This window comes from Micropterus dolomieu, linkage group LG23 (assembly GCF_021292245.1).
Source record: "Micropterus dolomieu isolate WLL.071019.BEF.003 ecotype Adirondacks linkage group LG23, ASM2129224v1, whole genome shotgun sequence".
In the NCBI taxonomy this organism is placed as follows: Eukaryota; Metazoa; Chordata; class Actinopteri; order Centrarchiformes; family Centrarchidae; genus Micropterus; species Micropterus dolomieu.
Genome location: NC_060172.1, coordinates 10,605,482 through 10,621,256, shown reverse-complemented (window position 1 = coordinate 10,621,256; position 15,775 = coordinate 10,605,482). Strand labels below are relative to the sequence as shown.

Below are 15,775 nucleotides of genomic sequence, written 5' to 3'. Positions count from 1 at the left end.
GTCTGGGACTGACAGGGTTTCAGTAAAAAGCTGTCAGATGACAACTTTACCGTATGAAGGACATTTTTTCCTGTCAGGGGATTTAACTATTAATTATGAAATTTTGCCCAACATGTCTTCCATTCAAAGCAAAGCTTTTGGACAGGATGGGGTTTGACCCACAGTGCTTGTTAAAGAGATGAAAATAGCAGAGAACACAGCTGCACTTTTTATTCCTGTGCTTTTGACCAACCTGGTTAGTCTTTACACCAGAAAGTGCAGTATTCTGCTTTATCAGTCCTGACACATCCCGAACTGTGCCTCTCCTCGCATTCACTGCAGTCGACTTCATAGTGAGTCACTGCAGTACCAAAGAGGCGCTGGTAAGACAAACACTTTGTGAAAATGCCACTTAGCTCATTGCAAAAGGGCTAGAATAAACTGCGGTTTCTGTTTTAAACAAATTGCTACTAATGTGAACAGAAAACCCATCATTTCCTGCATAGTAGAGAATGTTTTCTGGGAAAAGTAAACTTAAAAACTAGATAAAGATTAAACAACTATTGTTCTATGGTCTCCATCGGTGTGTCTGGATTGTTAATCAAACCTTAACTGAACCTAAATTCAATTTCAATTCAGTGAGACATAATCTTCACTTTGAATGTTTTTTGATCTTTCTATCCTCCATTCTAGGCTGTTTTTGTCCTCAAAAACATTCACATACAAGATCACAAACACCCCACTCATCATCCCATACCATAGGCTTGCATCCACTTTGATTCGACTGCAAGGTCAGCAGCAGAAAGACACTTCACCAGCAAATCAAATCACCTTTAACAAGCTCCACACCTCCACATTTCCTCTTTAACCCCTCCAAAAGCTCAGCTCTAATGCTCCACTAATTCTCCTCTTCTCGCAACATTAATACCACCAGAGAATTCAAGCCTGTTTACAATTTCATTTCAGATGGGTTTAATTATCTCAGCAACAGCAACAATGTACAGAATCTGTAGATCAATAAACTGTTAGTACAGAGAGCTTCAATAAAATATATATCCTGCACACATAACAAGACATACTTACTGTATATAGTCATATTTTATTAAGATGTCTCCCTGATCTGTTTCCATTTTCATTTGCTGTTGATGCAAACTGATGAACACTTCTTTCATGTATACCTGTTGTCTTTTCCGGACACTATATTATGTTTTTCCCCTCACCACTACTTCAACAGTCATATCATACTCACCACTTTGTTGCTGTGACAGTTTTTTCTTCACTCATTATTTCTAGCTGCTTCCATTTTTGCATTCTTACTGCAAGGATGTTTCACAATAAGCTTTTAATTTGAATCATCTGTAGCAAGTGTTGAGTTTTACTGACATCAGCTAAGCAGAGATCAAAAAATGCAAATGCTATTTTAAGAAATGATTAAAAATGAATGAAAACAATTTGGTTGTTGATAACAGAAACTAAGATAAGCAGATTTGTGAGTATGACATGAGTTGGTTGTTGTACTGATGGAATTAGTTCTATGAAAATGTACATTAAGCTTAATTTACCATGTGAGCTATGTTTTTGTTAGCATTCGTGCTGGCTAATGCTATTATTTGAGACGCCATTACTCTGCTATTTATTTGCTATTAATGCTTTTTATTTAGGAATTTGATGATGAAATTTTAACAAGCACAGATATACGTATATTAAGTCCACATTTTTATGACTTTATTGTGATCATTACAAGGTCATCGGGATAACAAATGATGAATATATTCTCATGCAGTTGACTCTGATGACTAATTTCTGGCCATTTTCAGTTTTAAGAAAGCTGAAAACCAATTTCTCTGTCAAAAGCCAAGCTGCTGTACAAATATATTGTTAGTAACAGATTTGAAGAAGACACAGTTTTGTCTCTAAATACCATCATAAATCTCACTGACAGCATACAATTAAAGTTTGAATGAGAAGAATCAGCTTAGATGAAAAGCTGGGAGAAGAAGCATCCTGTTTTTTAAATTATGGAAATAAAAGTTCTTACCCCGTACACCAGCTCCCCGACCATGCCATTCCAGATCTTCGTCTCTGGGTCCCTCGCGCCATACTTTCCATCGGGAACGATGGAGATTTTGTACTTGATGCCGATGTGTTTGGCGATCTCCGAGGCCAGGTCCACACAGTAGCCCTCGTACTGGTCGTTGCCCTCGTACATCTCCCAGTTCTTCTTAAGCATCACATAGGGACCCTCCTACACAAGGGACCATAACCAGTGAACCAAACCGTCAGACAGACAAACACACAGACATGGGGGCTCGCACAATGGTTCATCGACACACAGCAACAGACAAAGGTAAACAACACAACAACAATTGTTGACAAAGGTAAAGGTACCCCAGGAAGTTTTCAACCACTAGAAATGCTAAGGAGCAGTGTTTTGATGAGTGGGCCCCAGTTTTGTTTGTATCTAACGCGCAAGCATGCAGGAGATGCAATATACATTCTTGCTGATGGTTTCATGCTATTTCATTGATCGAAATTTGGTGGCAGTAAAACCCTTTGACACAGACAACAAATGCGGAAGAAGATTGCTAGCAGGCAAACATGAATGTAAACAATTTACAGTAGGCTTTAAATATTTTATAAGGCAGGAAATGCATTTGACATTTTTGTTAGACCTCAAGGAGACACACAATGTATTTTGGTGAGAAACACTGATAAATTTGTTTATTTACAAGAAAACTCTTTAGGGTACCTTCAGTTTCAATTCAGTCAGTTTATGAAATGGATTTTCTTTAGTAATTAACATGAAAACATTTGATTTTTCATAAAGCAATCAAAATAGTAACATTTAAAACTGCACCAGGCAAGATTTTATAGAAAAATAAAGAAAAAAAAGTTTGGCATCATCGCTGACTGACATGATGCAGCTAGTTACCTAAATTAAAGGTCTCTAATCTGGAGTATAGCACAGTCTTCATTCATATACTATTCTGAGAATATGGACTGTATCATGATGTGATAGGTTTGTTGTTGAGGTTGAAAACAAAACACGGGGCCTTACTTGCCAAATTCGATCAAAATTGAAACAAAAACTGATTGGATGTTCGTTACGGCGATGCACCTCGGGAGTCATAGTAACTTCCCTCCTTGGTTTTCTATGTAAACCTGCATGTATCTTTGTCATTTAATTAAAAAAAAAAACAGTTTTCAGAGACAGTTGTTCATCTTTCGCGCTGATGATTCAACCTGGAGAATTTCATGCCCATCCAAGTTGTGGAAGTACTCCAACTGTTCAGTCACCTAATATTATCTGCAGAAAATGAACAAGACTTTTACTTCTGGAACCCTGGACTACGAAACAAATTCTCCGATTTCGCAACTTCAAAAAATTTATGTATTTTCCACTACCACTCGAGTGTATCAAAGTAAAAAATACATAGTGCAGCTTCAAATGTAATGACTTTAAACTGACTTGATCCCTTGATCCTCTGCTTAAGACAATTTAGTGAACAACAGGAAGGGATGCATGTGTAATGATGACAGTCTCATGCTGTATATACACAGCACAGACTGGAGTTTAGGCAGGAAGGAGAAGAAAAATCATCAAAGTGTTAATGTGGATGCATGATACACAGAGACTCAAAGAGAAGGGAGGAAAGTATGACTAAGCAGGAATGGAGGCCGACATAAAGCCGAAGGGAAGTGAGAAATGAGCTGCAGTCAGACTGAATGACTTAATACCTAAAACAAGCCTGACTCGACTTGAACACTTAAAGTAATCAGGGGTGGCTACATCAGTCTAAAACTGTAACCAGCAGTAGGTTATAGATCATTGGATTTGCTGTTGCTAAGAAAGTGATCTAAATGTAAACCTCGTCTAGTTTCTGCGCTTATACTTCCAAACAAATTACTTCTGTCATAGAAGGTAGCCTATTGCATATTGAGAACGGGAGCAATTTATTCCTGAGATGCATTTGCTTGACATTGCCCCGGGCCAAAGCAATGTAACCAAAGACTCCAATGGGGGGAGAATGCAAATGCTCGGGTGAGCCTGCAGCGCAACAAAATGTTAATGTACAACACAATGATTTCACAATTTAGCAGCTTCTTGTCAAAATAAGACATTTGGGATCTGAAATATATGTTTCACAATAGCTCTTGCACAAAAAATTATAATATAGTAATTGTAGTAATTTTACAGTGGTATTTAAGCTCAGTCCTTGCAGAATTTACACAACACAAAAACATTTTTCCCTTCAAGTGGGTTATAATGCATCATGAAGCATCAAGTGAATTAATAATAATAATTTATAAATTAATAATTTGACAAGCTGATTACAAAATTGTCATACAAAGATTAACATTTTCCAATTAACTATAAAATATACTGTATCCAGTATCATTCTGTACTTTGTACAGTGTAGTAAATGCGAACTCTTATCATAATAAAAAAAGCAATACAATCAAAATGCTTAAAAGCCATGACAGATTAACCTGCTATGGGTTCCTGGAGCTATGTAACCTGTCATAAAGCAGACTTCACTTCACATGGCAGATTGATTGTATTTTTCTTCAGAAACCAAACAGCAAACATCCTAGAGCACAATCCTGCCATACGCTATCTGTGTATGAGATAGTTTGTGTAAAATTTATTTAGGAATATGCAGCACGTAAGCACAACATAAACTAAAATAATAAAGGTTTGAAGCTAGATTATGGAACAGGAAAAAATTACACTCTGCTTTATTAAGTATTTAAACTTACTATACTAAACTATTCAAATTGCCACACAGTAAAACTGGTGCCTTTGGGGTCCCTGAAGGTTTTTGCTTTCCTTTAACTTCAGAATTTTCTTTCAAGTTATGTCAAAATTTGCATGAAATAAAACCCCATTTTTAGGCATATTTTATCGCTAGCCAGTCAATTATTTACATTCTATAATGACCTCTATGAAGTAGTTGTCATTTTATTGTCAGAGTCCACCATTCCCTCACAGGGTTCAAATGTCCTACCTACCAGCAAGAGATAACCTACACAGCCTTACTGTTTGTAATTTTATCCGATTGATATTAGCCTCACTGTTTATTTTCGCTCTGCTAACAGTGTATCAGACTTTGCCTCCTGCCTCTGCTTCACATTAAAAGCATTCAAGTACTGAAACTTATGGGGGCTTTTATTTTGAAGGAGTGACAGGACCAGTATCAGCACCGTAGTTAGCGCTGATTATTCAACTAATACCTGTCTACAAAACAATACATGGATAATTTTGGCATTTTTTTTGACAGTTGGTCTGTTTTAAATACTCCGGGGGAATGGACGAAGAAGGAGCATTCACAGTGGTCTGCAGGCAACATGCTGCTCGCCTCCAACTATTCATCAATTTGTATATGTTTGTATACATCTATTGTAATGACTCTGGCACCACTTCAAGTAAAGCAATACCATGCTTTCTTCTACTAAAAAACGGAATTCATGATACTCTTAATAAATCTTAACCATTTTTAATAATGAAGACTTAATTTACAAGTTGATCTTTGCAGATATTTTGGATGTGTATCAGAGGGACAACATCCCTAATCCACATGATTTATGATATCAGGGTGTATGGCAGTGCTGGCAGCCAGAGGAGCAGAGGGAGCGGCAGAGATAAAGGATGCAGTCAGTGTTTCTGGCATGAGAAGAGAGCAGTGCTTCAGAGGTCTTCACAGCAAAGGCCAGCATGGTTGACAGGCTGGTCAATAATCCCAGCCACACTGATTCACTCACTGCCTAATGAGACTAATTAACATGCTATTAAAAGTACACACACACTACAGGGCCAACTTCATGTCACAAATCCATATATATGAATATCAGGGTGCACACACATCAGAATTGTTAGACTGTGGTGCTAAAATCTGCCAGTTTGGTTTTGCCTTTGAGTTTTTTGTAAGATAAACAATCTGTGGCACACTCTGGTTAAATATGAGGAATAATAAGCAGCAGAAATTATGATTCATATTGTACAATGACTTGACAACAAAAACATTTTATGCAGCAAATACACAGTAACGCTTCCCAGTAAGTGACTCATTTCTGGGTCTCGGTCATCAGTAGCCACTTAAGGCACTAATCACATTTTTATTTGATTTAATGCGGTTGTATGACATTGAAAAGGGGCAGCACAATTAAAGCACAATATAGAAAATATTTACAAATGTCCACTGTGCTTTTTTCACATGAAGTGCACTCGACAGGCTGTTGCGGTGGGCCAAGGGTTTTAGATCACCTTGGTGCTTTAATGAATGCCAATATTGTTATAGCTGAGCCTTGACCTCATATAACACCTGTACACTTGCAGCAGTCACTGCTTACTACTGGCAGCAATAAAAATGAACATAAAAAGCAGAATACAAGATTGAAACTGCATTTTGTTTTCTTACACTAAAACCCTATTACTTATTTTTCATCAGGTTAACTGAAACAAGGGTTACAAGTCAGATTTAGCAAACCCTCTTAACTGCAAAAATGTTTTGTAAATTCATTCGTTTCAACATGATGAATGGTGTAATTCGACAATACTGCCACAGTTTGACACAAGGCTACCTGTTCAGCTCCATTTGTGGTAAATTTTCATAAATAAAAATGTTACCCAAGAGGAAAAAGAAAACCTTGGATCAGCATACAACATAACATATTTAGTAGTGTCAGTGGTGCTATTAGGGGGGCTGAAAAACTATCATTACACCTTGCAACACAGTGTCTTTGTAAAGCTTTGGTGCAAAGAAGAAATAGTTTGACATAAAGTTAGATGCCAAAAAATGTCTTAAAACAGTCCATAACTTAGAGGATGTTAGTCACAGAGGTGGACAAGAGAATACAATATATGGACCACTAGTGATTTTTGTTCGGTCCTGAAGGTAATCATTTGTACATGCTACTTAAGACGCAAGGTGTCCCACTATGCTCTCAAAACATTTATGTAGTTGCATCATCTTGGTCCACAAAATCCACACACATTCCTTGAACAAAGGCTAAACAAAAATATAATTATAACAGGACGTTGCCTGTACTTCTACCATCTGGCTGATTGATAGGGTGGCAGGTTTAAATTGCAATGGAGAAATTTAAAGCCAAGACACACTTCATCAAAGCTTTTAGCCTTGTCCTGCCATTAAGATGACAGTCAAACTTTGTCCTTGTCTTTGGGAGCTTCAGCGTTGAAGCAGCAACCTCCAGGCAGCTATGGCCTGAGTCTTTATAGAGCTCTGTTAACGCCTTGTGTTAAAGACAAATAATAGCTATATTAACTATAAATCAAATAGACCAGACAAAAGAAGATTACAATGTGATTGCAGATCTACTCATAATCAAATGGATTTGCTAACACATGTAGGGTTCTGACACAGTCTTATCTTATTCAAAAACTTCATTATCTTAGCTACCCATGATGTTCAAAATAAAAGTCAATATCAGCTTCTAGCAATGCAACATTCAGAGTGCTAACAAGCAGCAGCAGCTACAATCTGACTACTAGCTTACAAGGCCTGTTTTGGACTGTCTACTATATAAAAGCAGCTGTGTGCTGCTTTTTAACGAAGGTGGACGAGTTTACCCAACATAACATGTTTTTATTGCTGCCCTTAACAAACAATTGTGGGTCTTGCCAACAGTTGTTTGAGTAGCCACAGGGGGCAGCATTAAGCCCATTACAGCTTGGCATACCAGACTGAAATGAGGGATGAGTCAAAGACTGGAAAAACACTTGTAACCAATATTCAAAGCAGGAACAAATCAAACAAATTGAAACAAGATGTAATGTCTATCTATTGTCACAGGTTCTGCTTTTGTTTTCTTCTCTGCCGATTTTGGGGACGAGTTCATGGAACTAAATTGCAAGTTCCAGGAACGTCCAGGAGTTGCTGCTTGTGCTGCTGTAACTGATCAAGCAGATGTGCCGCAGACTTTAGCAACCTAACCCCCCCCTCTCTCTTTCTGTTTCTGACTCTGCCAATCATATGTGTGATGATGTGTGTCGTGATGTAAGTAGATATGCAACGCCCACTGGGAAGTGGGAAGAGAGCATAGCCAATGTCACTCTATCTATAAACTTATCTACTAACTAGCAAGGCAGAAGACATAATTTTGTCTATGAAATTACAAAAATATAGTGTTGGGTTAGGTTTACTTCTCAAATTTGGCAGTACCAGGCTGGTCTGTAAGTCCCGGGTTTAGACCGTGTTCGGGTCTCGGTTTTAAGCCAGTGCAGAACTTTAGTGTGTCATTGCATCAAAACAAGGATGACTACAACAAAAGCACTGGCAGAATTTCTGATCCAACACATAGATAAACAGTGCAAGTCGAAAGAAGACTAAACAACATATAGAAAAAGATCACAATGCACTCTGTGGGGCACAGTAAAAAACTATGGAGTAGTTTGAAGCTCTGGACACCATTCTGAGCAACCAAACACATTGTCCTGGTCCCAGATGTACCTTGGATCCAGTCTGAGGTTAAACGTAGAACTTATGTTTGCATAAACGTGAAATAAAAATCAATAATTTCATCACCACTTCTAGTACAAAAGCGTCACAATGTTCATTAAAGTTTAAATCTACAGTCAGATGACAAAATTGATTGTCATTTCACTGCTGTGCATACAGTGCCAAGACGGATCTATACACTGTAACCAGAGAGCAACTGGCCTATGTTGGATGACAAAAAAAGCATATTTTCACAAATGCTGAACTGTTCCTTTATAACTACTCCATGTTACATGAAGTTCCTAAGACATGGAGGCAGCCTTGATGAAATATAAAACTGAAACACTTCATTAATTTTATGCTAAACAAAGATTATTCTTATGAACATTAAAAGTGAGAGTGAAAGGCAGCCATCACAGTATAACTATAATATCATGCTGCATAAAAGCGTGATGGATATGAACTAGGATGATTATGAGAGCATTAGTCTTTCTAAGCTGTTTTAAAGCTTACAGGAAACCCTCTGAATGTGTAATACACTGTAGGGTAGAGCAGGTAGTCAGAGAAGACATTATATATATTCATTCTGGTACCGCCTCACTTTATAGTTCAGGGTCCATAGAGTTTAGCAAAAATTACAAATTCAAACTAGGCTGGGATTCAAGCTGTGATTGGCCACACAAACACACCGGGCATGACAATGTATGAATCTAACACAAAAACAGGTGTAGTGGGAGCTTGTTTATGCTAGTAAACAGACACTGTGCTGTTTGGAGCTGGGGACCCATTTTAGCCTCAATGGGTGTCCATCCACAAGCACCGTCCTTAAAAGAGACTTTTTCCCTCCATTTGCATTTCATTTTCCTCTCGAGGGGCTCCATTACGGGTCTGAGTGGCTCCATTTCTTGTTCAGTTTTCTGAACAGGGTGTCCATTAACATAGGTGCTGTGTCTCTCCTCTCGCCCAGTGTCTTTAGGGCTTCATTTTGGCTCGGGTTGTTGTGTCCATCACTCTGCCATTAAGGGCTTTCAAATCCTGCTTGCGTCCAACTGGGGCTCAGTTTCTTAAAATGGGGTTCCTCATCAGGGGCTGAAAAGAGGGAGGATTGTGCTGAGCTGTGACTCTCCATTCCCACCGTCTTCCCTCCTCCACTCAGCTGCTACATGTACGCTCAACATCTGGCTGCTTTTACTCTAGTCAGCCATTTCAGAGTCATTGCTACAGCCAGAGATTAACATGCCATGCAAAGGCCATTCATTTCAATCATGTGTAAAATGCTTTGATTGCTTTTGAAGCTGTATGGAACTCTTTTATGAAGTCATTTATCTGTACAATAAGAACAAAAACCTCAGTAACGGCAGCTGGTTGTGGAGCTGTTTAACTGCTTTTTGAAATCTTTATTGGTGCAATAAAAGAGAATCTAAGTGGCAGTAGTTGATTCTTCAGTTTTATGATGGTTTATTGAGTTTCTATTGTAGTAATAAAAAGACAGCCCCTTTATTTACTGATAGTGTTCTAACGCGGTAACAAAGCATGTGTGATCCCTAAACTCTGGTCAGTCATAGTACACAAAATCTAAGCATTACATGGGAATATGCATTCTTGCAAATCATCAGTCCCCCACTGGATGCTTTTACTATAAATCCTGGGATATAATAAGTTTGATGTTGAGGAGTTTTGTGTGATGATATGTTTTGGCTACATAAATAGAGATTTTTTTGTTACACCACAAATCTGCCGCTCCTGTATATTGGTCTATTGAGGATTCTATTTGTGGATAATTGGTATCTCTACCTTTTGTATGATGGATTTCTCCCAGTGAGAATGCTGAGTGTCTGTGCAAAGTGGCAGAGAAGCCCTTACTCTTTGCTCTAAAAGGGCTGCCAACAAAACTTTACTACTTAGGATGTTCTACATAGATAAAAAAAAAATAAAAAAAAATCAAACTCTATTGTAGATTCTGCACATACAGTATGTCTACATTATGTCTGCATCAATCATAGAATACAGAATGAGAGAAGAAAAATTACCCAAGAATGCAAGGTTCATCAAGAATAGCAGTTAACAGTGCAAATACAGAGAGAACTGTAGTAAAACTTATAAAGTGCCTTAGAAAAAGTAAGGTGCTTTACAAGGGAAAGGTGGTAAAGGATAACAGTGGAGCTGACCACCACACTTTAATGTCAGGCTTTGATGTTGGAGATAGGATGTATGGTGTGTAGCCACTGAACCTCAGGCTCCTGACGCTGCATAGCCTGTAAGTGTTATGTTCAAAATTGTCTGCAGCAGTACTAGATAATAAAGTCTCCTGGCATTACAAATTGCTAAGCATATGACTGCATGCGTGAGTGTGTGTTGGCGAGCACATGCCAGCAGTCTCTTACCATGATGGTAGTAACTACAACAGTGCGATTCTCCATGCCAGAAGTGTCATTTGGAAGCAGTGGAGAGTCCTGGATCAGCACCAGTTTGTCTGCATCATTCCAGTAGCCGATCTGCAGGGAAAACAAAATATGAGATTGTTATGTATTCATGTCTACGTGCCAATATACTGTATATTACGGTAAATGGACTATAATTGTATAGCATCAATCTATCTATCTATAAATCTACTTGTTGCCACCCGAACGACCTCTATTTGCTGATGAAGACCATGATTACTAGATTTTTGTTGGTTTTCAACCGCATGAAAACCAACAAAAATCTAGTAACTGGCCTTTTGAGATGAGATTATCCAGTTCCCAAGGTCAATATTGTAATATTTTAAGATTTATTTTTTTAATTAGTAAAAAAAAAAAAATTAAGACATATCTATGAAAACAAATACAAGAATAAAATTGTGATGTTATGAGAAAAATGCATCATATTAAAATGCTGCTTTCAGACCAAATGCAAAGCGAGCGTTTACATACAAAGTCAATGCATCGATGGTGGAGAGACGCGATTTCCTGTCGGACGGTAAGGACACGCGACGTGAAGGGATTTGTGCAAGTTGAAGTTTTTTAACTAGAGCGACAAAGTCGTGTTGCGATAGACTATTAGCATTGAGATTGTCCGTATGTTGTTGTTTGGAGAGGACCAGGCAGAGTGTTTCCACCTTCCACTGTTGTTGTTAGCATCAGTGGGCACCCAGAGCTCCGTGGTACTACTATATTTATATAAAAAACTGGACATTGCTTGGAGAAAGAGCTTGGGGAAGGAGGTTAAACTACCTGGTAAGTTCAGAAAATGCGAGCAAAGAATACGGTGTGGTATGAATGCACAGTAAGAACAAATGATATTTTCACAGGTGTAATGTTATCAGGAAATAAGTCATAATATTTTGGATGTTTATTTCATTCGTTTTTATTTATGTTTATTTCATATTTTAGTAAGAAAATAAATGTACAGAACGTATATAAATCAAAGAATCATCACATCTGCTGTTTAAAGACAAGTGGTATTATTGAATAATTGCCCAGCCTCTGCAAAAACGCTCTCATTCAAGATTATTTCAAGATAGATGTTGTGCTGTTTCTTTTTGTCAAAAGCTGTTTCATGTTCAGCTGACATTACTGTCATCTTCCAGAAGTCCTTCAGGGTCGAACTGACTGACTGGAACTGACAGACATGATATGTTGTGGTCACGATATTAACATCCTTTGTGTAAGGAACGTCGAGAGGAAGTACATAGCACTACTTGGTCGAAATGCGATTTTTCATTAAATGGCAATATTTGCAAACCAATACATCAATCAATACATCAAACTGATGTATTGATCTTATAATAGACAGAGGCTTTGACGGCAACCATAAGCAGCTATAAGTTAGTGAGAGTGGAGACGCTGAGCGAGCCAGCTGGCTTTAGGTTTCCCACTGTTGGTGGGAAGCCATAGGGAACGAAGAGCTGTGTTTGGCTTATACCTCCTGTGTGCTGGGGCATCAGGATGATTGAGGGACAAGGAAAATGTAAGAGAGAGGCTGTGACACACACACACACACACACACACACACACACAGTGTCCTGACAGGACCCTCGCTGTACGCAGGACGGCAGGCCAAAGCAGCTTTTGATTGATGGGAACTCCTCTCTGCTTCCTGACCTCCCTCCTCCTCCCCTCTACCTTGATTGCTCTCTATTTCATCCTCTCTCTATCACTCTCACAAGAGCTTTCTCTCTTTCCCTTGAATTTCCTCTACAGACATCCATCCTCACATACCAGAAAGCAGAGATGCTGAAGCTTTTTTTTTTTTCACAACCTACTTATAATAATAGAAAATACCACACTACATATTGTGTTATCCCAGCCCCCAGACACTTTACATGACAGCAGCATTCATATATCTCTGACTACATAAAATATATAGTATCTATGCTAAAATATACAGTATTACTGACTTGACTTGGACAAGTATTCATCCATAACACAAATGAAAGCAGTGTGGTGTGATGTTTTACCCTTCTGGGTCCATTATTCTTCAGTTCAAACACGTCCATTGTGTAGTTGACCCTGCGGCCATAGTGGTCAAACTGGACATTACCTGTTAATCCCTGCAACCGGACCTGCACACAGGAGAAAACAGAAATACATACACACAATGATATTACAGCAGCAAAGAGTATTCATTTACTCCACAGAAAGGTTGAGGGGTCTTTTGAGGGCATTAAAGGAACATATTGGGAAATACAGTTTCTTCCAGCAAGTGAAGCTTCATGTGTTTCTCTGTGTTAAGAGGTTACACTGTACTTCCCTAACATACTTAAGATCCAATCACTAAGGTACACTAAACGTATCCACTCGTCAGGGTTCTGGCAACTACAAAGATACCAAGAAGGGACAACTGTGATTGGTCAGCTTGGGCTGCTGGTGTTTTCTTCTACAAGGTTTCTGACCCTGGTGCAGACTTTCAAGAGTTAAGGCAACATGAAGCAAGTTGAGGAAAGATTCAGTTTCTTCTTCTTTTCATTACCGCACATCTAGCAAATTCATCTCCACTGCAAGATCAACATCATTCTCATGGCTGTACATTAAGTAAGTAGGAGTCAGGACATAGCCTAGATTAGCATAAAGACTGAAAGCAGATGGAAACAGCTTGCATGGCCCTGTCCAAAGTTCAAACAACTTTTCTACATATATAGGAGGTGTTTCAGCCTTGTTTTTCAGTTGTCAATCTCACACACATCTGACTAAACAGATACGCTTCTGTAGGAATCAATACAGCTGTCTAAACAGGTCACACACTAAAGACACGGAAAAAAACAGATATATTTTCTTCCGTTTTACCTGCAGAACTACAGTCATTGTGTGTTGGGCTCTAACTGTTGCCAAAATGAGTGTGACCTACACTCAATACTGAGCCTGAACACATCCTGAATGCACAAAAACGGAGAATTGAAGCTGTTGCTAACGTGCAGCTTTCGCTATGCGGGCTGTGTAGACAGATCAGATTAGATCAATGTGTGATGTCTTATCCTTTAGCAGACTCTAGCAAGTTAGTATACATATATGCCTGTATTTCTCCTTCATTCCCACCTGTTTGAGAGTACGCTCCATGTCGATACCCTGGTTCCATGGGGCGGCGGGGTTGGCGAGACAGTCGCCAGCGTTCCCCCGCCTGGAAATGTCCACCTTCTGCCTGCGCAGGTTCCTGAAGGCCTCGGCCATCACCATCACCCCATCGTATGTCAGCGCTGAAGTGTACTGGGAGACAAGAGGAAGTGATCAGCGATACAGACGTTTCTGTATGTGGGCACAGTTGATGTTAGTGCAGGTTCAACTCTGACCTATTAGATTTATTAAAAGGAAACAAAGAGAGAGCATGGAAGGGGCATGGGATTTGTAAATTATACCCTTTGTAACCTGGAGGCCACCCTGCGGTCTATTTTGGGTATATACAGCACTGGAGGACATCCACCTAGAAAAGGTATGAGGCCAATTAAATGCTGATTAAGCTGGACAGGCAAAATGGTCTCCGATGTCTGCTGGCTAGATCTCTTTAAAAACAATCTGCATAAGGCTACCTCTAAGAGCCCGCTGAGTTTCTGCAGGGCCAAGCACGCAACGTAAAGGCCTGGCTGTTACAGAAAGGCAGTAGTTTCACTCTGCTCATTATTTTCTGGAAATGGAAAGGAGGAGAGGGAGAGAAGGGAAGAGCATATTCCCCACAGTGTAAACCTCCCAATTTTCCCTAATCTATCGCTGACCTGAAGACTCCGTGCTGCTTCTGATTATTTGCGTCTACAGAAATCACTCTCTCAGTCAGGAGCGATACTTTTCCCTAAAACTCACCTCTAGCGTGGCAGAAAACTAATTGAGTGAATGACTAAAAGACAGCGAGAAGGAGAGTTAGTGGGGGGAAAAGAAAGGAAAAGGCAAGTGTTTTGTCCAGACGGGTAGCAGTCTGGCTTTAATTATCCCGGCTAGCAGGAGTTCATTAACTTCGCCTACGGCCGGATGTGACTCCTATTCATTAGCCCACTGCTCACAGTGACATTACGGAGACTGCACTCTATCCCCCTGTTACTCTTTGACAAGCTACCTAAAGTAACACACACTTTCACACACAAACAATTGAGGTGCGGGATAAACTCAATAACAGTCGGGACAATCTTCTAGCTTAAAGCTGCCGGAGACATGAACGTGGTCAGGGGGAAATGAGGGAAGGTGTTTTGCAATTATTTTCCATTTAGCTTCATAAGGTCATATGACATAAACCAGACTTAAAGACAAAAACTTTTTTCAGTTATTAATAGGGATGCACCAAATGTTCGGCCACTGAAATAAATCGGCCGAAAATAACAACAAAAAAAAGCTGTTTGGCCTCAGCTGGCCAATCACACGCTCCACTGACTCTAATGCAAAATGCGTCGTTTTCTAGCTTTCTTTTGCCGTATTTTTTCAAGATGTGGTCAAACGTTGGTCCTGGGTCACTTACAGTTACAATTACAGTTGCGACCCAGAGAGTTTGAAAGGAGAAGTACAATTTATTCCCTTTCCAAAACCTAAAACAAATCCAGAAAAATGTTGGCTGTGGATTGTTCCTAATGTAATGTTAGCTAATTTACTACTGAATGTAAGGTTATATAACCCTACTGTTCTGCTTTGTAATGATTGTAATAGTGAATAGAGACCTACCCAGGCTTACAGGAACAGTGTTAATTCTTATATCGTTGTCCTCTTTCTCAATAGTCAATAATAATAGCGTGTCTCTGTGATAAGTAGGCTTTAGCTTCTATAATTTTTTTCAAGTCAGTTTGAAGGCCTGAATACAACCTTCAAATGCACAATGCAACTGCAAAACTGTCTGCTTCTTTATGAGATCGTTGTTTTCCAAATATTAGATAATATTTCTCCAGG

General features: G+C 39.1%; 1 protein-coding gene across 5 annotated transcripts in view; it reads right to left on the bottom strand.

The window, feature by feature from the left end:
• gria4b (glutamate receptor, ionotropic, AMPA 4b) overlaps positions 1-15,775 on the bottom strand; it is a 134,749-nt gene that overhangs the window by 28,454 nt on the left and 90,520 nt on the right. For 4 of the 5 annotated variants that reach the window (XM_046039786.1, XM_046039787.1, XM_046039784.1 and 1 more), the window contains exons 7-10: positions 13,952-14,119; positions 12,877-12,981; positions 10,823-10,933; positions 2,018-2,224 (exon numbers count right to left, since the gene is read on the bottom strand). In XM_046039786.1, the coding sequence (XP_045895742.1) occupies positions 2,018-2,224; positions 10,823-10,933; positions 12,877-12,981; positions 13,952-14,119 (591 nt within the window). Of the gene's footprint in view, positions 1-2,017; positions 2,225-9,425; positions 9,528-10,822; positions 10,934-12,876; positions 12,982-13,951; positions 14,120-15,775 lie in introns of those variants that run through there. The other variant, XM_046039788.1, reaches the window with a different exon arrangement.